Source organism: Diceros bicornis, chromosome 5, assembly GCF_020826845.1.
Source record: "Diceros bicornis minor isolate mBicDic1 chromosome 5, mDicBic1.mat.cur, whole genome shotgun sequence".
NCBI lineage: Eukaryota > Metazoa > Chordata > Mammalia > Perissodactyla > Rhinocerotidae > Diceros > Diceros bicornis.
Genome location: NC_080744.1, coordinates 17,424,422 through 17,448,916, shown reverse-complemented (window position 1 = coordinate 17,448,916; position 24,495 = coordinate 17,424,422). Strand labels below are relative to the sequence as shown.

General features: G+C 38.9%; 1 protein-coding gene across 6 annotated transcripts in view; it reads right to left on the bottom strand.

The window, feature by feature from the left end:
* Window positions 1–322: 322 nt before the first annotated feature.
* Window positions 323–24,495, bottom strand: part of HEATR5A (HEAT repeat containing 5A) — a 98,892-nt gene continuing 74,719 nt past the window's right edge. For 5 of the 6 annotated variants that reach the window (XM_058540753.1, XM_058540758.1, XM_058540756.1 and 2 more), the window contains 10 exons: window positions 22,478–22,657; window positions 20,457–20,679; window positions 18,142–18,390; window positions 16,248–16,375; window positions 14,248–14,395; window positions 13,110–13,382; window positions 10,705–10,929; window positions 4,561–4,715; window positions 2,137–2,350; window positions 323–1,831 (listed from right to left, as the gene is read on the bottom strand). In XM_058540753.1, coding sequence (XP_058396736.1) covers window positions 1,524–1,831; window positions 2,137–2,350; window positions 4,561–4,715; window positions 10,705–10,929; window positions 13,110–13,382; window positions 14,248–14,395; window positions 16,248–16,375; window positions 18,142–18,390; window positions 20,457–20,679; window positions 22,478–22,657 — 2,103 coding nt within the window. In that variant the 3' untranslated portion in view covers window positions 323–1,523. The remainder of the gene's footprint in view (window positions 1,832–2,136; window positions 2,351–4,560; window positions 4,716–10,704; window positions 10,930–13,109; window positions 13,383–14,247; window positions 14,396–16,247; window positions 16,376–18,141; window positions 18,391–20,456; window positions 20,680–22,477; window positions 22,658–24,495) is intronic. The other variant, XM_058540757.1, reaches the window with a different exon arrangement.

Sequence of the window (24,495 nt, the reverse complement as noted above, 5' to 3'; positions counted from 1 at the left end):
GATAAGAAGTGTTAAGGAGTGTTACCAAGGGGAAGCAACATTTAACCCAGGCCTGAAAGGAGTGGGAGTCCGCCAGATAGAACAAAGGAGAGAAGGGCATTCAAGTGAAGGAAACAATAAGAAGTATACACTCAGGTTTGCATGGACAATTGGGAAGACAGAGAATCCAAACCATTGCAAAGAATGCTCCAAAGAAAGAGCTCCTCTGAGAAACAAGGCCAAACTACAGAGAAGGGATATTATACGCTCCATAGGATTGATTTTCTGGAATCTGTGGGACTACCCAACCACCTTTTGTGGGTAAAATAATTTCAAATACAAGAATGATAAAGAAAATTAGTTTTATTTATGTAAATTAGAAAAATCAATTGTAGTGTTAGATTTTGTCAAATGTTTTCATTCTAAACAATTTACAAGAATATTTATATACAAACATAATAAAATAGAGTCCATCACATTGCTCTGGCTTGACTCCAAGTGTCTTTTCAATTCTGAACGTGCCCCTATCACTTCGGTTTTTAATTTTTAATAGGGAAATGCTTTGTTTTGACGTAGTGCTTAATTCATACAGTATAACACTGAAGTGGAGGAGAGTCAATGATTACCAACAGTTAAAAAATATTTTTTCAACCAATATGACTTTATCATTAGATTTTTTTCTATATTAAAATATGTTTCATGTTAAAAAAACATACTTGTACTCACTGATGATTTAAATTTTTTGTACTAAATTTGACATTTATATAAACTCATAGTTGATCTAAATATAGATATGAATCTATATTAAACTCATCAATATGAAGGTCTATCACAAATGAAAATGAACAAAATTGTTGGAACAGAGGTAACAGAAAATCCATTTGAGAAACTGAAGTGGAGATGGCTTATTCTATTTAAAATGAGTAAAATTTCCATTTTCTGACCTCAATTCAAACTAAACCAAGAGGTGGTGAAAAGCCATGATATTTATAGACACCAACTCTTAAGTCACACTGTAGGGCTGTTATGAATTTGTACTATTATATGTCGGAAAATTCTAAACCAAGTTTCCTAAATGTTTCCAATCATTTATGCTGTTTGGGAAATCCAAGAAAGTTTAATACAATTACTGAATAAGGCAGAATTTTAATTTAGTGGTTGGGATACAATATAAATGCAGATAATTTATACTAGAGTCAAATCTATATCTGTCATAGTATTAAGTACACCATGTGTGTACGGACTGTCAGAAGAAATCCATTTCATTTTTAAAGCAGTGGATTGTTTAGTAAATTCAGTTCTTTAGCACTTTCTTGAAACTCCTGGCAAGAATTCTGATAAAGCTCTGTGGTTTTATTAAACAGAAAAAAAATCCACAAAAAAATTTATGTTTGCTGTTACTTTGAAAAGTCACAGCTATTTAAGTTAAAACAATTAACCAGACCTCCAAGTGTACTTGTGTCTAAAATGTCACTTTTTGCCCCCAAAGAGAAAGAAATGATCAAGTATAGCATTAAGGTGCTTACTATTAAAAAAAAATAACATCAGAGGAAATGGGTCTTTAACTGGATGCTTGAATTTTTTCCTGGGTTCTTAGTACGTTTAGGTGTTGGGGTCTTGACTTTGACACTCTCCTGATTGCCCTTTACAGCAGCCTCCAGGCGGGCTTTCAAGGCTGGAGAAGAAGCCATTACACTTTTAAAAACTGATGAATACTGAGGCCCAATCTGCATGAGATTTTGCAAAGCAAAGTCATGTAAATTTCTCATTATGGAAGTTGCTGATCCCAGAGCATTCTCATCCAAAAGGAAGGAAATGAGGATGGGTAGAAGACAGGCCACCAGCTGAGAGCCTGGAAAAGGAAACAAATGATGTAAGCTCTAGGTCTGGGGATGTAAACGTGCATTATACAAAGTTGTAAACCCACTTGATCTGTACACATTTTTCCCCACCTAAGGGGAAAACAATTCTTCCAATTTCTTCTCCCAAATTAATACTAAGTAATATAAATATTTGGGATTAACATAACACCTGCCTTTCAATGAATGCAGAAATATAACGTTAAATGACTAATTGAATGTTTTACATTTTAAATAACATTAAATTTCTGATTTTGGACAGATTCTCATTTAGTATGACTTTAGTGCTGACACTTACGATGCTGTTCTTCAGCAACGGCTACCAGTGCTTCCAAGACCTTTATGCCTTCTTGGAAGATCTGAAGCTCAGTAGTGTCTTCAGGTTTTCTCTTGTCTATTTCCTGCAGTTTTTCCACGATAGAGGATAGTAAAGAATAAATGTATGGGTAGGAAACAGCTGGATTCGGATACTGAAAAATGGAAAGCAGGAGCTGATAGGTCTTGATTTGTACCTAATCAGGTAAGAGACAAAAACAGTATAAACTGTAAATATAAAATTACATTTATATTAAAATGTAGATTTCAATGCAAACTTTAAAAAGTAAACTAAAAAATGTAAATTTTGGGGCCAGCCTGGAGGCATAGTGGTTAAGGTCACGTGCTACGCTTCAGCGGCCCAGGGTTTGCAGGTTTGAATCCTGGGCATGGACCTATGCACTGCTCATCAAGGCATGCTGTGGCGGCATCCCACATACAAAACAGAGGAAGATGGGCACAGACGTTAGCTCAGGGCTAATCTTCCTCAGCAAAAAGAAGAAGACTGGCAATGGATGTTAGCTCAGGGCCAATCTTCCTCACCAAAAAAAAAAAAAGGTGGGGGGGCTGGCCTGGTGGTGTAGCAGTTAAGTGCACGCACTCCGCTGCAGCAGCCCAGGGTTTGCAGGTTCGGATCCCGGGCGCACACTGATGCACCGCTTGTCAAGCCATGCTGTGGTGGCGTCCCATATGTAGTAGAGGAAGATGGGCACGGATGTTAGCCCAGGGCCAATCTTCCTCAGCAAAAAGAGGAGGATTGGTGACAGATGTTAGTTCAGGGCTAATCTTCCTCACAAAAACAAAAGTAAATTTTATTTATTTATTTATTTTTAAAGAATTTATGGCTGTATTTTTTATTTTTTTTTTGTGAGGAAGATCAGCCCTGAGCTAACATCCGTGCCAATCCTCCTCTTTTTGTTGAGGAAGACCGGCTCTGAGCTAACATCTATTGCCAATCCTCCTCCTTCCCCGCCCCCAAAGCCCCAGTAGATAGCTGCACGTCACAGTTGCACATCCTTCCAGTTGCTGTATGTGGGACACGGCCTCAGCATGGCCGGAGAAGCCGTGCGTCGGTGCACGCCCGGGATCCGAACCTGGGACGCCAGTAGTGGAGCGCGCGCACCCAACCGCCAAGCCACAGGGCTGGCACCAAGAAGTAAATTTTTAAAGATTTTATTTATTTATTTTTTCCCCCCAAAGCCCCAGTAGATAGTTGTATGTCATAGCTGCACATCCTTCTAGTTGCTGTATGTGGAACGCGGCCTCAGCATGGCCGGAGAAGTGGTGCGCGCCCGGGATCCGAACCTGGGCCGCCAGCAGCGGAGTGCGCGCACTTAACCGCTAAGCCACAGGGTCGAAAGAAGTAAATTTTTAAAAGTCCCTAAAAAAAGATATTTATTTTGAATTTATCTTTAACCTTGGAAGTCCACGTGCTCACAGGTATTCAAACTTGCATGCTCACAGTGGTTGTGACAGTTTGGAGTGGGAACAGAGGCATGAGGGTATGTATAATAGGGAAGGATAACTATAAGTGATTAATTTTTCTTTTCTCTAGTTCCCATTTTCCCCCTCATATGCCCCTCTATAATGTAAAAAACAAAAACCAAAACAAGACATGCACATAAACTTGAAAAATATTTTTGATTTCAGAAAATGTTTTAAACAAAAATCACATATATCTGACGTTCAAATGTCATGGTCTTAAGTAACCATGTCTGGACCATAACCATGTGTCATCACATGTCAGAGCCACCAGCGTGAGACCACTACATAAAGCTCCTGAGAAGGAGAAAAGGGATGACTAGACATCAAATATATAAATCATCCCTCATTCAATTCATTGTGTACTTGAATGATTATTGTTTTCTGAGAGAAAACCTGGTTCTTATATTTTAAGAGTTGATATATTTGTGATCTTGTGCTACAAACTCAGTCTGTAACACATAAAGGAACAGGAAATTAATCTAGCAAACGAAGGAGCCATAAAGGAATGGGATCAACTTGTGTGTACTGTTTTTGGAACGGGTCCCCTTATTTCAAAATCATACACTGAAAGCATATGCTGGAGTCTTCCTTCCTTCTTTTTTTAGGAAATCCACTATAATAAGCTACAAAGTATCTTACTAAATGTCCCTTGTAAAGTTCTAGAGATAGATCAATTTTAAGATGCCCCTATTTCAAATTTAGTTTTTTAAACATTTCCTTTATCTTTCTCCATCCTCAGGGCCAAAGAATAAGACCATTATTATTTGGCTTTGTCACCCTAAGAATAGGAATTAATCCAAACCTAAAAACAAAAAATTTTAGTCTGGTACTTCTTGTTGGAGCCAACAAAATCACAAAGAAAAGTTTTGCAAAAGCCTAAACATATTCCTATTACAAATATCTCTCTGCTAAAGACACCTACCATAGGCTCTTTTATCTCAAGAGCAGCCTTAAATTTGTCAATACAGCGCTTCTGAAGGCATGGAACGGTAGTTACTTCTGGACTGGTAGACAAAATAAATACTGTGACAGCAGTAAGCAGACTGACTTCATCAAGTTCTTGGTGTGTTCCATCTACTAAAGAGAAATGATTGATAAGAAACAGATCTGTTTTACAGATCTGTGTGAAGTTGTCTCTAGTTTGTAGTAACAATTTCTTTTCTGTACACAACAGTTACAGACAATAAACACTGATTGATTGACTTCAGAATCCTGGCAAATGTAGGTTTTAAAATGTGCATTCTAAGTAATTCTAGAGGCAAGAATCACCAAAGTAATTATAATCTTCACAGGTAAAGATATCAGTAAATACATAAATACATTTATTAGAAATATACATTTACTAGTTGTGTGACCTTGGACATCTAACCCCGTCTTCAGTTTTCTCATCTGTAAAATGGGAATAACAACAGACCTACATTCATAAGGTTATGAGGATCAAATGAGTTAATCCACGTAAGCATTCAGAATAGCATGTTGCACGTAGTGCTCAATATGTATTAGCTATTATAGTATTATTTTTATTGTGGAGCTATACAGAGATGCTTAGACAATTTTTTTTGATTAAGTTTAAAGTATTCATATTTTGAAAATACAGTCATGCTCCACATAACGTTTTGGTCAAGGACAGACGGCATATACAACGGTGGTCCCACAGGATTACCATATGGCCTAGGGGTGTAGTAGGCTATACCATCTAGGTTTGTGTGAGTACACTATGATGTTCGCACAACAGAATCGTGTAACGACACATCTCTCAGAACATATCCTCATTAATAAGCGACGCATGACTGTACACATGTCAAGTGGAAATATCTTAGTATTTTGCTACGTGTACTATTTCTTAATAGTACAGAAAAACCTGGAAACACCTGCAGGGGCCACAAACATTTGAAGGAATTTTCTATTAGATGTAATTTACCTTCATTTCCCAAAGTCATACTCTCATTGAATAATTTTAAATGAAACTGCTGTGAAAAATCAATGTTATTTGAAAAGGAAAAGGTGTGGCAAATTCAACTCTAACCTGTATAAGAATGGACTGCTATTTATGAAGAAATGACATCTCTATATATCTATCTATATGTAGTGGCTTTGGTAACATTCATCCAACAAGTATTTAAGAAACATTTACTGGGCCTGGCAGGTGGTGTAGCAGTTAAGTTCGTGCATTCCGCTTTGGCGGCCTGGGGTTCGGTGGTTCGGATCCTGGGCGTGGACCTACTCACTGCTCATCAAGCCATGCTGAGGTGGCGTCCCACATAGAAGAGCTACAACTCTACAATTATGCTACACAACTATGTACTGGAGCTTTGGGGATAAAAAAGAAAAAGAGGAGGAAGATTGGCAACAGATGGTGGCACAGGGCCAATCTTCCTCAAAAACAAAAAAAAGAAAGAAAAGAAAGAAACATTTACTATGTGCCAGCATTCTTTTTGGCACTGAGAGTACAATTTACAGAGAAGATATACTATATACCAGGAAGTAAATAAAGAATTTAATTTCAGCTAGTACAAGATTTATGAATATAAAAAAAAATTAAAAGATAATAGAGGGCCGGCCCTGTGGCTTAGCAGTTAAGTGCGCGTGCTCTGCTACTGGCGGCCCGGGTTCGGATCCCGGGCGCCCACCGACGCACCGCTTCTCCGGCCATGCTGAGGCCATGTCCCACATACAGCAACTAGAAGGATGTGCAACTATGACATACAACTATCTACTGGGGCTTTGGGGGAAAAAAGGAGGAGGATTGGCAGTGGATGTTAGCTCAGAGCCAGTCTTCCTCAGCAAAAAGAGGAGGATTAGCATGGATGTTAGCTCAGGGCTGATCTTCCTCAGAAAAAAAAAAAAAAAGATAATAGAAAGCAATCCAGGAGTTGCTACATTGGGTGGTCAGAGAAAGCCCTGAGGAGATGAATATCTGAGCTGACATTTGAGAGACAGTTACAATGAAGGCATAATATTATGGATGAGTGGGATTTATTTTATGAAAATCATTTGAATGATTTTTCTTTTTTTTGTGAGAAAGATTGGCCCTGAGCTAACATCTGTGCCAATCTTCCTCTATTTTGTATGTGGGATACTGCCACAGCATGGCTTTTTTCTTTTTCTTTTTTTTGTGAGGAGGATTGGCCCTGAGCTAACATCTGCCAATCCTCCTCTTTTATTTGCTGAGGAAGACTGGCCCTGGGCTAACATCCGTGCCCATCTTCCTCCACTTTATATGGGACGCCGCCACAGCATGGCTTGCCAAGCGGTGTGTCGGTGAGCGGCCGAGATCCAAACTGGCGAACCCCGGGCCGCCGCAGCAGAGCATGCACACTTAACCACTTGTGCCACCGGGCCGGCCCCCACAGCATGGCTTGATGAGTGGTGAGTAGGTCCGTGCCTGGGATCAGAACTTGTGAACCCCGGGCTGCTGAAGTGGAGCTCGTGAAGTTAACCACTATGCCACCGGGCTAGCCCTAATTTGAATGATTTTAAGGTAAAATAGGTACATGGTCAATGTTTAAAATTATGACAGCATTATTATAAGCACTTTATATATATTAAACAATTAATCCTCACAACAGCACCACAAGGTACATACTCTTATTTCCGTCATTTTATGGAAGAGAGACTGAGGAACAGAAATTCAGTTATTTGCCCAAGTCACCCAATGAGTAAAGACAGTTTGATTCCAGACAGCATACTGTTAACATGATGCTACACTGCTTCCCATGGAGTCAAGTTATTTTTAGTCATTCATAGCAACTTGAAACTACAACATAGTCAGCCAGGCTGTCCAGAAAAAATGTCTTTTTATTCTCAGTAAGGTAAAAGCTCTCCTGGGTTCCTCTTCACATTTCTTCTAAAATTCACCTATTGTCCCTACCCCTGCCCAAATTCCTTTATTCCCATTTTCTTTTACAGAGAACAGTAGAAGGTTCCCTTAGCACTAGCCCCACGGAGAGGAGAGGCCTGTGTGGTAAGCGAGTGAGGCCTCTGGCCAACAGCCATGAGTGAGTCATCCTGGAAAGGGATCCTCTGGCTGCAGCCCCGGCCAACAGCCGAATGTGAGGAAGCTCAGGAGAGACCCTGAGCCACAACCACTCAGCTGTGCTGCTCCCAATTCCTGGCCCACAAACTACCAGATAATAGATGTTCATTGTTTTCAGCCACTAAGTTTTGGGGCAATTTGTTACGTAGCAAATGGTTTACCCGTCATGATCAGCTCCTTTAACTTCTCTCAGTATTTAGTCTAAATCCTCAAGGTCCTCACCTCATTCCCCGATACACAACAAAAACCCCTCTTCTTGTGTGTGAGATGAAAGAGGCAAGCTCATTGTAACTCAACATAAAAATTTACACCTATTACTTTCCTTCCTTATCTCCTTTTCTTCCCTCTCACTGGCAGAGGTTAATCCTTCTCAACGTGCTGTGAATTTTATTCCTTCCTGCCTAGAAAGGGACATTGCTTCCCTCCCTAATACTTCCAACTCCAACCCCACCCCTGCCTTCTTTTCTCTCCATAAGCATGAACTCGTGCTAGTCTCATCCTTAAAAAAAAATTCCTTGACCCTACCCCTTCCTTTGGCTTTTCTTCCTCCTGTCAAGGGAGCCTATACTTGATTCTTCCCCTTCCTTACCTCTCATTTGTACCCTGACACTGTATTTTACACTGCCGACCACTCTCTAGCCATGAAAACTCTTGTCTTTGGCTTCTGTGACTGCATTCTCTTCTGAATCTCCTCCCACCCTGCTCCATAAACTTAAGCTGGTGATTTCAAATATCCATAGGTTGCACTGACAACGCCCAAATATACGTAGTCTAGAATCACCTCTAGCCCAGACTCCTTTTTGAACTCCAGACCTCTACATATTTGCTCCACTTGATTATTCTAGACATTTCAGGTAACGGCACGATGAGTGCTCCCATCACTCATACCCTTGCAACTCCTAAACCAAACTATCAGTAAATTCTATGAACACACGCTTAACATCTTATTTTCATTATTCTACTCCTCTTTATCCTTACTGCTACTATCTTACCTCCAACAATCTTGCTTTCTTTTCTAACTGCTGCCAGAGCAATCCTTAGAAATGCAAATTCCATCACTTTACTCCCCTTCTTAAAACCCTTTAGTGATTCCACATGCATATTAAAAGAAGTCCAAAGTATAAATCATGCCGAACCCTCCACAATCTGGCCCCACGTACCATCCAACTTCATCTTTCTCTACTCATCACCAGTGTCACCACTCTCCTTCGCTTTTCCCTCAATCCCATATTCTCTCATTTCTCTACTTGCTGGCCCCAAATGTACCATTCTATTTAGGTCTCCAGGTGTTTGATCAAAATGTCGTGCCTGGAATCTGCTTCTATGACGTCCATGTGGAGAATGCTTTCTAATCCTGTAAGAAATGGACTCTCCTGGGAAGCCTCTTGTGGCAGACACAGAGGTGCATCACTGAGATCCCCTTTGTGGGGGCAGGTGCTGCCCAGCTGTGGGGAGTGTGGTCAGCTGTCAGCTCCCTGAGGACTGGCCTCAGCTACAGAGTTGCCTTGACTAAGATCACATCCTTCCTGGGGCAGCCCGCCTCTGAGGATAAGGGCCAGGCCATTTCTGTCCCACGTGAGACAGTCTCCAGAGCGCCCATAATAGGTTTGCTGAGCTCTGTTGGTGGCTCGCACTGCAGACTGACTTCTCCTTTTGCCCAATATAGCTTTCCATTATTTCCTTCACAGATGTTGCTCCTTAATCTCTTGTTCCTCAAGCCCCATCTCAGCATGACAGAACCCTACTGGTGACACTCTGTTTAATTCACTAAACAGAGCTGATTACTCTAATTTTTGCCAGTTAGTCCCTTTTTTATTGTACTAGAAATGCAGTGATAATTAAGACATTACTGTTGCTTTCAAGAAGCACCTTATGGAATTGATCATACCTTAAAGCAATTTATAGGCACTAAACTCTACTAGACTCTCAATTTTGGATACAAACTAGGTGGTCAATAAATGAATTCAATTGAAATCTTTTTACCATATGAAAGAGAATATGGTGAATTGTGACCTTTATAAACAGAATAAGGAAGGCGGAGATAATTTGTAATACGTCTAAAGATTTTTTCTTTTCTTTTTTTGTGAGGAAGATCAGCCCTGAGCTAACATCTGTGCTAATCCTCCTCTTTTTGCTGAGGAAGACCGGCTCTGAGCTAACACCTATTGCCAATCCTCCTTCTTTTCTTTCCCCAAAGCCCCAGTAGATAGTTGTATGTCATAGTTGCACATCCTTCTAGTTGCTGCTGTATGTGGGTCGCGGCCTCAGCATGGCCAGAGAAGTGGCACGTCGGTGCGCATCCAGGATCCGAACCCAGGCCACCAGTAGTGGAGCACGCACACTTAACCGCTAAGCCACGGGGCCGGCCCTAAAGACTTTTTTCAATCACTATAGCATAACGTTGAAAATGAAAACTACACAACAATAACAAGAGAAAAAACAAATTTTAATGGATACTGAACATAATACTGACTATCATTTAGTGATATATGCCAGGTAACAAGCAAGGTGCTTTTCGTATATTATGTTACTGCTCTAACAATTTCCTGCAACATAATATCATTATTTTGTTAATGAGAAAACCAAAGGCTCAGAGAAGTTGGGTAACTTGGCTAGTCAGTTACTTAGTAAGCCCTGGAATGAGGATATGAACCAGATGGGTCTTAATTTATATTTATAATGCATAGTTTATGCACTTTTCAGACTGTGCATATTAAAAACTTTTGTCAGCTAGTCATGGATCATACTATATTTTTAAATTAACATAATACTACATTTGAAGATCTGTCACTGTCAACTTAACATACAAGCTGCCAGTCAATTACATTAAAGGTTAAAGATATTAAAATGAGAACATAGATGTTTCTAGATTATCTACTTATACATATTCTGTAAAGTCATATGTAGTGAATATGGTCTCCTCCAGGTGAGACTGCCAAACATGATCAAGTAAATAGCTTATTCTCAAAAGGCTGTCCCTCTTGCTTTTTAAAACAAACTGAACAACTGCCTCCAAAGAGCCTTAATTACCTGGATCCCAACAGTCAAGAACTGTTGTTAAAGCACTTCGGAGAAGGTCAGTCCAAGCAGTATGGCTCTTTTCTGCTCTGGCCATGGGAGAAGACAGTATTCCTTTCAGAGCCTGTAGGGAAGCTGCGACCGTTGAGGATAACTGGCCGCCAGGTAACTTCACAGCAGTTTCTCGGAGGACCCCAATTGTGAGGTACAGTAGAGTAGGGAGAATTGAGATGCTTCCTGCAAGATACATGTAAAAAAAAAATCTCTGTATTTCAGTCTATATATGTAGTTCCTAAAAGGAAATCATCAATGAGTACGACAATGTCAAATATTTCTAGCTTTTAAGATTATTTTTCATAAAGGATTATAACTGTTAAGATAATTTAAGTAACATTAAGATTTTTAAGATCGGATCAAATTTTGGTTATAATTGAACATGTTATTTATTTATTTATTTATTTATTTATTTATTTCAAATCTTTTTTTTTTTTAAGATTTTATTTATTTTATTTTTTCCCCCCAAAGCCCCAGTGGATAGTTGTGTGTCGTAGCTGCACATCCTTCTAGTTGCTGTATGTGGGACTCGGCCTCAGGATGAACGGAGAAGTGGTGCCTCGATGCGCACCCGGGATCCGAACCCGGGCCACCAGCATCGCAGCGCGCGCACTTAACCACCAAGCCACAGGGCCGGCCCTGAACATGTTATTTAAATTGTACACAGTATCATTATCTTTTTCTGTTCTGTGTTATTTGGCAGTTGACAAATGTTGAATTTACTTTTATTTATTTTTTAATGTGGTAAAATATACACAACATAAAATTTACCATTTTAAAGCGTACAATTAAGTGGCATTGAATACATTCACAATGTTGTGCAACCATCACCACTATCCATTTGAATTTATTTTATATTAAAATTTTTTCAAGGAATTTGTAGCAATGCACTCGGTACAAAATATTAAAGTTTTCATGGCCACTAAGGAGTTGAAAAGTCAGTAATGTGTAAAATGAAAGAGACTAAAGCCTAAATGGTCAATTTAATTTTCCCAGAGGCTACTCAACAAAACTCCTATATTTTTACCACTCATCTTCTGCTAGTCATTTTTTCTGCCACTTGGAATAAGGCAGTGGTGAGAACAACGAATACAGGTTTTAATTAAAATTGAAGCTTAAAGTCTTGTTAAAAATAAGTGAGCACAAAAACTGGTCAAGATACATTTAAGCAGAAATAGCTTACCAATTACAAAGTATCTACTAAGTACTGAGAACCTATTATGTACTAGATTTCCTGGAGGATACAAAACTTCATTGCAAACAAAGTATATATGTCTGTATATATATTTGTCTTCTTTATATATAATAATAAATTACATATAATGCCTCCATATGACACACAAAAACTACGTATTACATATAGAAGCAACATATAGATATACATACATGCACATGAAAAATCAAAACTCAATTAAAACCAACTGAGCTAGAGTTTTTAGGGAGACAGTCACAGATGAGGGAGGCCTGGAGCTGAACTTCAAAGGAAGGCGAAATTTTAAAAAGGAGAGAAGAGACGGGGTCACTTCAGATCAAGTAACACCACGGACAACAGCACAGAAGAGGGATGAGCATCAAGCCTCCTGTTTGACTCCAAGAGTCAAACAGAGGGCCGGCCCCATGGCTTAGCGGTTAAGCGCACGCGCTCAGCTACTGGAGGCCTGGGTTTGGATCCTGGGTGCGTGCCAATGCACCGCTTCTCCGGCCATGCTGAGGCCGCATCCCCCATACAGCAACTAGAAGGATGTGCAACTATGACATACAACTATCTACTGGGGCTTTGGAGAAAAAAGAGGAGGAGGATTGGCAATAGATGTTAGCTCAGAGCCGGTCTTCCTCAGCAAAAAGAGGAGGATTGGCATGGATGTTAGCTCAGGGCTGATCTTCCTCAAAAAAAAAAAAAAAAAAAAAAAAAGAGTCACACAGAAAGAATCGGGAGGAGGCAGTGACCCAGCAGAGCCCTATGAGCGCCTTAAATGATATATATTAAAAGTATGGACTTGACTCCAAACAGAACTGGATGTGATGACAAACTTCTGTCATCACTGAGGCAGGGAAGTCCATTAGATACTGTACAACCAAAAACACCCAAGAGCTAATAACTGCCACAGACCGGTTTAAAATATTGTCAACCATATTAGAGCTTATCCGTCTACAGTACTTGCTGTCTCTGTATTTACTTTCACCCTTTTAGTAACACAAGTTATTAGATGTAATGTTAATCTTAGATGATTAAAAACATTACTCAAACCTTTGGGTCAGCATTAGTTTAATGAGAAAAGGATTAGCTACCATTATCTCCTGTATCTATGGAAACCAGTCCTCTCCTTCCAGGTCAAGTAAAGCAATCACACAGCACAGCATACCTTCCGGAGAGCACACGGCAGGAAGTTCAGCGAGGATAACTAAGGCAGCTGAAACCAATCTACTTCCATCTTCTGACAGCATCTGTGGCTTTGTGGCTTTTACTCCTGGGCTACCTGTCAATTTAGGATTTAGTTCTGGGAGCTGTCTAACTAGGATGCATACACACAATTCCAATGTCGCAAAAACCAAAGATTTCCCAGGCACAAGTCCTCCTGTGTCCTTTCCCTCTCCAAACTCTGGCAGGGTTTCCTTTTCAGCAGCCCCATCATCAACTAAAAGACAGAAAAAACAGCATTGAATAAACGCTTTGTGTTTGTCTTGCTTCTGGCAGATGGCAATTTAGTTCATTTCTGTTGTAGGTAATACATTTAAGTGGCTAAAGTCTTGGGTGTTAAAGACTGAATGAGAAAACAGTTATAGAGATAAAAGCAGTTGTCTTTATTATTGCAATGGACCACAAGAAATCCTTGGTAGCCTTCTCAGTCTTAAAATACTGCCTGGTTAATTCCTTGCTATTAAGAATGTGTACCTGACAGCTGGAGCTCCAGCGCTGACCTTGTGACCTTAAGCAATGAGAGCGGCTGGGCAGAAAGACAGGAAGTGGGGTCCCTGATGTCTTTTAAGAAGCTGCAGTACCAGCCCAGGACTGCCTACCTCTGGTCTTCTTTTAGGTGAAAGAAGTCGTCCTTGTGTTTTAAATCCACTGTTACATTGGGTTTTCTGCTACATGTAGCCAAATGTAATCTTAAACGATAAACTCACCAATATCAAATTAGACTTGCAAACAAGCAATTTAATCACTTTGTAAAACCAAAGTCATTTAAAAATTGTCAGTAGTTCTTCCATTTACATTGGTAAACACTTAGCTAAACTAAGTATGCAACCAGTATGAGGGATTTTTTTTCCCCTTTCAGAGTTTTGTTAAAATTCTCATTTCCCCAAGGAACAGTAGTTTAGCTACTGACACTATCCAAGCTAACATGTAGAGGTGACTGAGAGGACTTAAAGCCATACCTACAGATGTTTCATTTGTACTACACACAATAGATTATCGGAACGACACAGACACATAAGCAATACTTTAAGAAATAATGATGTTATGTGATTAACTTAGCAGCATTATGGGTTAACATTCACCTTCTGCACTTCGTCTTTTCTCCTTCACATGTTCTTGAGCTGCACAGATAATCTGCCTTACGACTTCAAGGGAAGCCAATTGAATGGAAGGTGATTCTCGGGTCAAAATTACTCGATGTAGAACATTCAACAACTCGATACCCAAGTCCTATCACAGAAAACATTTAGAGGAGACTGTATTGGAAATCACAGACTTTCTTTTTTCAAAATACCAATGTCAAAGGCCATGACAAAATTCAGAAAAAGAGAAGATAACAAATTGCTCACAAAAAATAAAGGTGTTAGTGCAATGAAGTTATGGAACATTTTCTCCACTTTAAACCAACTCCAGATTGGTTTTTGTCCAATCCTGTGGGAGATGGCACTATGACAAAAGATCATTTTCACATAGGTCCTAAATTGGGAAAATAGAAAAGGAAATTTCCAAAACAAGATGAGAAATTTGACTTAAAAGAATACACTGCCATGTAAATTCCCAGATTTAGGATTAAGGTATTCTAGTAATAACAAAGAATGACGGAGAAGTATGACATTAAAAGTGGATAAGTTAATAAGCATAGAATGGATATCTCTCTAAAGAATAAAATACACAGGACAAATACTATCTCATTTCCCCCTTTTCTTTTCTATTGGTTACTCTGATAGCTTTCTTTTATCTTTGAAAATAACCGTAAATCTGTCATAATAATACTTGTTTTAACACACAGAACAACCAAGTACAAAAAGTTTAAAATTTATTCAAGTACAATCCAAGTCAGATAGGAACCTGATTAATACTTTAAACCTAATAAATGAAAGTGTTAACAAGTTAAATAACAGTCTATATAGAGACGAAATCATACCATCCATTTTTCTTAACATCCAAGAGTCAACGATAAAAATCTACTATACAGGGGCCAGCCCGGTGCCACAGCGATTAAGTGTGCGCACTCCACTTTGGCGGCCAGAGGGTTCGCTGGTTTGGATCCCGGGCATACACCAACGCACTGCTTCAAGCCATGTTGTGGCGGCGTCCCATATAAAGTAGAGGAAGATGGGCACGGATGTTAGCCCAGGGCCGATCTTCCTCGGCAAAAAGAGGAGGATTGGCATCGGATGTTAGCTCAGGGCTGGTCTTCCTCACACACACACACACACAAAAAAATCTACTATACAGGTAATACATGATGCTAAGGGGGCCTGCCCACTGCACACTTGCTCTTGGGAAAGCAGTTAAAGGAAGTGCCATACCCCGTACAGTGATCCTTCTACCATGGTCACAAGTGGCTCAAATATTACTGTCTGACTCCACCTATAGGCCAGCCAGTAGCCTCTTAAAAAGACCTGAAAGGAGAACTCAGCCAACAGGAATACTTCCTAAAAGACAGTAACTACAAGGACCAAGCAGATGCTCTCTTGAGGAAACGCAATATAAATTCTACATGTACCCAGTGGCTATTGCACTGGACAGTGCAATATAGGACCTTCCCATCATCGCAGAAAGTCTGACTGAAGAGCTGCGACACAGAGTGTTAGCTGGCAGCAGCAGAGAGAGGCACAGCAGAGGCAGAAACAGAAAGTGACAGTCGGGGGCCGGCCTGGCGGCGCAAGTGGTTAAGTGCGTGCGCTCCACTGCGGCGGCCCCAGGTTCGCCGGTTCGGATCCTGGGTGTGCACCGACGCACCGCTTGGCAGGTCACGCTGTGGCAGCGTCCCATATAAAGTGGAGGAAGATGGGCATAGATGTTAGCCCAGGGCCAGTCTTCCTCAGCAAAAAAAAGAGGAGGATTAGCAGATGTTAGCACAGGGCTGATCTTCCTCACAAAAAAAAAAAAGAAAGAAAAAGAAAGTGACAGTCAGAGGCATGACTGCTCCCGGGTCAGCACAGTTCTGAGGCCTAGCTGTGCGGCTGGCTCAGTTTTCTTTTTATTTCGCTGTGTTCATTCTCTGTTCACTGTGGTAACCTGAACATGTTTCTGTTCCTTGAAATCTACAGAAGCCTAACAAGAAACAAGAAATCACCTGGTCACTGCCAATTTTAGATCTGGGCCAAGGAACATCTAGAAGGGCCTGTAATGCATGTAAACAAGCAGTAATGCTTTCCATGGTTGCATCTGAGCGTAAGGAACATAGAAATTCCACACTGATCCCTGCAGAAAGCAGAAAAAGAGGAGACTTCTTTGAGATTCTAAGTTTATGAAGTTAAATACTTTGACAAGATATACAAATAAACTTAGCAAAAAAGGTAATGCAAATAAGCCAGAATGAATTTAAGATCCTAAATAATTAAGTGATAAGGCAAGTCTTTTAATAGTTTGTTTTAATCTACATGTTCACAAAGAATAATCTCAATTAGGCTTGTGCACTATTGCGTATTTGCTATTAAATAGTTCAAAGATGCAAAAATTACAATAAAATTACACCAGCGAACTTAACATGTAGAGTTTCATAACTTCATTTTGACTAAAATTTATTGAGTGATTACCATGTTATCAGGCACTGCACTTTACATGTATCATTTCATTTCATTCTCACAATACCTGAGGAAGTAGGTACTATTATTATCCCTCTTTCTGAGACAGGGAAATGATCAAAAGTAATTTAATTTGCTCCAGGTCAGTTACAATGGGGTGCATCAAGAATCTGAACTGAGGTAGTCAAACTGCATAGCTTATGCTTGTAATAACTCTGCCATCCTTCATTCTATAAAAGTTTGTTTTTAAAAAGCTCGTCTCAAGGCAAATGGAAACAAAATTTTAATATACCTTAGGATATAGCAAATCTGGTCATGTTTGTTCTGGAAAGGAATAATAATAAAGTCTAAGTACCACAAATCTTAATTTATTTACCTTTATAACCTTCACATTTCATTTAATCAATAACTTCTTCATAGGTAGTGATCTAATGTGATCTAATGGATTGTTTCCTCAGAACTAGGTAAACAGGGCCGGCCCCGTGGCTTAGCAGTTAAGTGCGCGCGCTCTGCTACTGGCAGCCCAGGTTCGGATCCCGGGCGCGCACCGATGCACCGCTACTCCGGCCATGCTGAGGCCGCGTCCCACATACAGCAACTAGAAGGATGTGCAGCTATGGCATACAACTATCTACTGGGGCTTTGGGGGAAAAATAAATAAATAAAATTAAAAAAAAAAAAAAAACCTTAAAAAAAAAACTAGGTACACATGAAAAACATTTATTCCATTTATTCTAGAAACTCATTGTATCTTAGAAAGATACCTCATTTTAAAAATGAAGTTCCAAGAAAGCCAAAAAATGGGTTACCCTTCATAAATCTAAAAATCTCATTTATCTTTGACCTTAAATATTTGCTCGCAATTCTGTACCTTTGAGTATACTTGGTTTTTTTTGCTGAGGAAGACTTTCCCTGAGCTAACATCTGTTGCCTGTCTTCCTCTCTTTTGTATGTGGGTTGCCACCACAGCGTGGCTGCCGACGAGTGGTGCAGGTCCACGCCTGGGAACTGAACCCAGGCTGCCGAAGCAGAGCGTGCCCAACTTAACGACTAGGCCACGGGGTTGGCCCTGAGTAAATGTTTTGAACCCTGCAATCTCTGAGAACGGGGGTGGGAACCCCTCAAAATATTGATATTTTTTATATACATTCTGAGAAATTCAGAACATTTGCAGCCACCACATGGATCTTTTAAAAATCATGTGGCTTTTCTTGCAATTTCTATCATTCATTCAGCTTGATGCTGAAGCCAGCTTGTAATGGGATTCTAGACTTAATATAAAGAAATTTACAACTTTATAAAACGTAAACAAGTTTACTCAGTTATATCAAGACTATCGCTAATACCTAACAAAGGAGGTATTAACCACCTAGAGCTCATAGGCAGCGAGGCAAAATTCAAGCAAAACTCTGAAGGGTTGGAAGCTAGTAAGCTTTTACTGACCTAAAATAAGGTGGAATCTATCAGTGTAGACATCCTCAGGGGACTTTACTGCTGCCCCAGATGATGATCCCTGACACATGGAAGTTGGTGTTACAGGCCTTGAGAGATTAGATGCTCCTTCATCCGGGTCAGCAACCACAAAGCCTGTGCTTGTAAGCCACAACGCTGTAGCATGGAGGATAAGCGCCCAGGAGTTGGAATAATGCAGTTTTGCATTTTCACTAGTCTCTGCTGTGTAGAAAGCACCACCTACAGAAAAGAAGCCAACAGTTTCAGGAGGAATAAAAGAAGACATTAGCTCATACTTCATTTTCTCTTTTCTCTGTTACAAGATAGAGACCATTTCCAGCACCCCAAAAGTTCCTTTAAGACCCTTTCCTGTCAGTCCCCTACAGCCCAGGGCAAATACTTTCTGACTTTTACAACCACAGATTAGTTTTTCCTGTTCTTGGTCTTCACATAAATGGAAAAATAAGCAGTATGCACTTGTTTGTGACCGAGTTTTTGTTTAACAACATTTTTGGAGATTCGTCTAAGCTGCTATGTTATCAATATTTTGTTATCAACATTTTTATTTCTACTGGGAGTACAATTGTTGGGTCATAAGGTTGATGTATCTTTACAACTTCATAAGAAATTTGCAGGCTAACTCTTAATTTTTTATTTTTAATCATAAAATATTTTAAAATAAGTATGTGATGTATGTATGTGTATTTAAAACAAATACTGATACCCAGTTACCTAACTCTAAGATTAACATTAATGTTTTGCCTTTCTTAAATCTAACTCTTTTAAAAAAAAAAACACCTAAAACTTTGTTACACCACTAATTCTTGCCCCTCCTTCTGTAACCACTTTCCTCAGATCGGTGTGATTCACTCCCATAGATGGTCCTACACTGTGATCACACTGGATGTCTGTATTGATAAATAATATAAACTATCATTTTGTGTTTAAATTTACTTAAAAGGCATCATATTGTTATGTATCCTTTTTGAACTTGCTTTCACCTAACATTGTTTGTGAGATCTACTTACATTGATTTATCTGTCATTCACTTTTGCTGATAAATTATGTCAATAAATCAGTTTATTTCCATTTTTTTTTTTGTGAGGAAGACTGGCTCAGAGCTAATATCCATTGTCAATCCTCCTCCTTTTGCTGAGGAAGATTAGCTCTGAGCTAACACCTGTGCCCATCTTCCTCTATTTTGTATATGGGATGCCGCCACAGCATGGCTTGATGAGTGGTGCATTGGTCTGGGCCCAAGATCTGAACCTGTGAAGCCCGGGCCGCCAAAGCGGAGCGCGCAAACTTAACCACTATGCCACCAGGCCAGCCCCTAATTTGTTTCCATTTTTATGCTATTGAAAAGTACATTAAACACTCTACATATCTCTTTGTGTCTAACTCCAATTAAAATTCTAATACAAGTTGGCAGGCTGACCCTAAAATTCATATCAAAAGAGTAAAAAAAAGAAAAAATAGCCATTTCGGGACAATAAGAAGATTAAGAGAAGATACCACATATCCAAACCTTAAAATGCAATATTAATAACTGACCATAAAAATCAGATCTTCATCCCCATTCCGCATACACAAAATAAATTCTAGTTGAACTGAAGTCCAAAATGTAAAAAGCAAAACTGTAAAGCTTATAGGTCTTTACGATCTTAAGTAAAAAAAAATGTATCAGGTATTACACAAAAACACAAACCATAAACAACTGATTACATTAATTTTAAAACGGTTAAACAAGTAAGTTACAGACTGGGAGAAGGTATCTGCAAGACACAGAACTGCAAAAGAATAATATTAAAAATACATAAAGGATTAACAAATCAGTAAGAAAATGACAAGTATCAAGTAGAAAATGGGGAAAGATTATGACTAGGTGATTTACAGAAGAAGAAACAGCCCATAAACCTATGAAAAAAGATTCTCAATCAAGGAAACAAAATAAAACAATGAAATACTATTTCATATCCATCAGATTGACAAAAATTATTAAGGATGATAACATACAATAAGCGGAAGATGTAGTGAAACAGAAACATGCTGTTGCTGGGCATATTAATTGTCACCACCACTTTGGAGAGCAATTTGGCGGCATCTCGTGAGGTGAGATGTGCACACTTCATGACCTAGCGAATCAACTTCAGGGTGTTCACCCTGAGGCAACTCTCACATGCTTATTCTATGAATGAAAATATTCTGAGGAAAAAGTTTCAGATAAACATTACCTGCTAAAGGAGAAATTCTGAAAAGTTACTGACTGTCACTCTAGGAATTATATAACTCTTTTACCCCCTTACCGTCAACAGGAAGTTGGGAGGCAAATTCGGAAGGCAAAGTTAAGAGAGCAAAATCCTGAAGCGCAGCAAGCCAGAGCCGGCTGAGTGTGCCCAGGTCTGTGTGGACTAAGTCAAGCAGTCCATCTGATGAATATGACCCATTTCTGACACTCTCTTCTGAACAGGTAGTAGTCTTCAAAGGTTGTTTGTGGTTTTTATGTCTTTCTACAGCAATTATGTAGACCTGTTAAAGGTTAACTTGTAAATAGGAAAATCTTATACCTGCTGAAAAGGTGCTATAATATTTTTATCTTGCTGAGGAGGCAGACTTACCTTTGAGCATACTGGACTCGAAATGCACTGTGATACCAAGAAGGTATACACTTGTAACTACACATACAAAACTGGGGTAGAAAGATCCAAAAGTATTATCTTCAATGAGATATGTTAGGGATAACAAATACTTGGCAAATATGCTGCCACCTTGCATTTTACATTCATGACAGCTCTAAGGAAATGATCTGAGCACTCTTTCTCACTAAACCTAGTTATTATAATCCACCTCACCTTATGGCTTCAGGTGGCCATCTCTGACCTGCAATTAGCTGAAATACTGAAAATATTTTCTTTCAAAGTTACCACTAAATCACTATAAGTAGTTTACATAAATAGATTTAACATAGACTGTTTATAGGACTAACTATAGGTTAAACTATTCAACATAGTACATAACATGTACTACCCCTTTATCTATAACTCTAAAATCCAAAAAGCTCTGAAAAATCTAAGTTTGTGGAAAATGAATCTGGTGGCAAAACTGACTAAATTTATGTGTCGCTAAATTATGTGAGGCTATTTATAGTCTCTATCCAACACAGTGTGAATATTCAAACATTTTACTACAGATATATTAATGTGTTTGATCACAGTTTCTATGGTATTACCCCAGACTTCCTGGATGGATACATGAAACATGCACTGGATTACTTTTCGAAATTCCCCCAAATTCTGAATTCCAAATATATCTGGCTCTAAGGATTTCAGATAGTGGATTATGGACCTCAATTATACAGAACTTGTTGGTCAGTCATTATCTTTACCAATGAGAGAACAGGAGGAGGTAACAGGCTTAAGCAAGAGCCCAGAGATTCAAATTATTATAAAGAACACTGTATAAGCAGAGACTTATTTGTAAAATAGGTTACAGATTACAGAATTTCTGTGTGCTCTACTAAAAGTATATGTTTAAAAGCATACAGAGTTGACTGTTAAAGATCATTAGATCCAGTTTATTAAATCTAGACAGAACTACTTCCTCATCAAGGTTTGTTAACCCTAAATAATGACAAAAATAGATATTCTGCAATCTTCAGGTTTTAATTAGCTCTAGCGGAGGAAACTCTTTCTTACACGTTGCTTAATTCTCTCAATTGTAATCTGAGACTATGTACCTTCATTAAAATGATGTATGAACCCAGACTGGCCAAGTTTGGTAAACTGCTGGACCTAGATGATGATTATATGTGGGTTCATTATATTATTCTATCTACTTTCATATATGCTTGAAAATTTCCACAGTAAATTAAAAAATGGTACAGCTCTCTTCCTGATTAGGAAATAATGGTTAAACATTTTCCTATAAAATTTCCTTAATCTTAGAAAACTATTATTTAATATTTATAAATGTCATTCTTTGAAACAGCATTAAAACAAAGTGTATGTTATACAGTTGATAGAACATACAAGCAAACCCACATTTCCAATAATTCAGATTTCAATAAAAGTTGATTTTCATTGGCTATTATAAAGTCTCTGTGGCTCAGGACTGACCCTGCTTAAAGCAGTAGATAACAGACAATGGAGGACACTTCAGAATGCTTGGCCAAAATATCAATTAACATATAAATAAATCTCACGTTGAAAGTCTTTTATTAACCTTAAAAATGGACTTATTTGTGTTTTAAATAGTTAATTTCAGTTCATGGCCTAAGGTGTTTATTAACAACTTCCAAAATTCCAGTTTTAAATTGAGAAGTACTAACCTCTGCCCAGGCTTTTAGCACAGCTAAGATCTCCATGGTGGAAGCACTTTCATTATATAAGTGACTTAGAGCTTCTTTTCCAGCCTGTATTTTTGTTAATGATGAAACAAGCAACTGATGAACTCTTCGAAGATCATTAAGGTCACTTACAACTCCACTTGCTATCCAGGCACTGCAAACCTGGTTTTTAAGAAAATCAAAAGTTACATTTAAAAATTATAAATATCTCCCTTGTGAGTTCAGCAGAGCTCACCTACATCTTAGGAATCTAGTCACTGAAATCATCTTGCTATCAAGAAACCCAATGGATGCTGCTGATAATGACAATCAAAGCCAGTATTTCAAAAGGGAATGAAGTCTAAGGTTGAAGCAAGGAAACCAGTGCTACTAAGTATATAAATTGAAGAGTCTCAGATGCTATTAATATGGAGAAATGAAGCCTTGAAAGGTACCACTTTATAAATGTTTGGATTAGTATTTGAATTAAATCTCCAATCTTGATTGTTTCATCTTATTATTTTAAAATCAGGGATTGTAGGGGGCCGGCCCCGTGTCTTAGCGGTTAAGTGTGCATGCTCCACTACTGGCAGCCCACGTTTGGATTCCAGGCACACACTGACGCACTGCTTGTCCGGCCATGCTGAGGCGGCATCCCACATACAGCAACTAGAAGGATGTGCAACTATGACATACAACTATCTCCTGGGGCTTTGGGGAGAAAAACAAAAAATAAAATAAAATAAAATCAGAGATTGTGTGGTTAATTAATAAAACTGTTGAAAGATAAAAACCCTAACATTTAAAATCCCAATGAAGATTTTGATTCTTTTGAAGACAAGATATTAAAAAAAATAAAATAAAAAAACCATCATTAATAAGTCCCCAATGCAAAAAGTTTACTCAATTATCAAGGGCTGTCTATGGTTTTCCCAGGTGTCACAGCATTTCTCTTTTTCTATAGAAAATTTATTTTTCTTCTTTCCTCAATTTATTCTGTTCCTGTCTCATTTCACAAAAAATTTCAAGTGGCTTATAGCAAGAACACATATAGTAAAGTGATGATAAATTAGAGACTTGGCACAACATTTAATACAGTTCTCTGAATACTGAAGATAATCACACATTTCCTAAATACAACTGAATAAAAAGAAAGCTGCAAGAATGACGAAAATTAGTTTATTCCATTATGTTTATAATTAATTTAATTCAAGTCAGTTCTGCTTTTATTTATTTATTTATTTATTTATTTATTTATTTATTTTCCCCCCAAAGCCCCAGTAGATAGTTGTATGTCATAGTTGCACATCCTTCTAGTTGCTGTATGTGGGACGCGGCCTCAGCATGGCCGGAGAAGCGGTGCATCGGTGTGCGCCTGGGATCCGAACCCGGGCCGCCAGCAGGGGAGCATGCGCACTTAACCGCTAAGCCACGGGGCCGGCCCCTCTGCTTTTAATTATTTCAGGTCATTCAGGGCTGGATACTGAGTAACTGACAACCACTCCTAGAAAAGCAACTGTTTAAAATTGTATATTATATGGCTCTTAGATATATGAAAATGCTCAATCTCACTTGAAATACAAACCTAAACTATTCTGAGATAGCCTTTTTACTCCATCACAGACAAAAATCCCCAAGTCTGAACATAGATCCAGAGACCAGACTGGTGGTTACCAGAGGGGAAGGGGGTGGGGAGAGGGCAAAAGGGGTAGAGGGGCACAAGTGTATGGGATGGATGGCAACTAGACTTTCAGTGGTGAAGACGATGCAGTCTACACAGAAATCGAAATATAACGATCCACACCTGAAATTTATAGAATGTTCTAAACCAACGTGACCTCAACAAAAAAAAGAAAAAAAAGAAGATGGGTAAAATTTTGACTGGCAGAAATGGAAGTAGAGGGAAGGTGTGCCCCTAACATTTCTAGATCCTGGGGCAGGAATACAAACGGAACTATTTTAAAGTCCTAAGTCAAACTTATGCTTGACTGTTGGATAAAATGTATACTAAATAAAGTTAT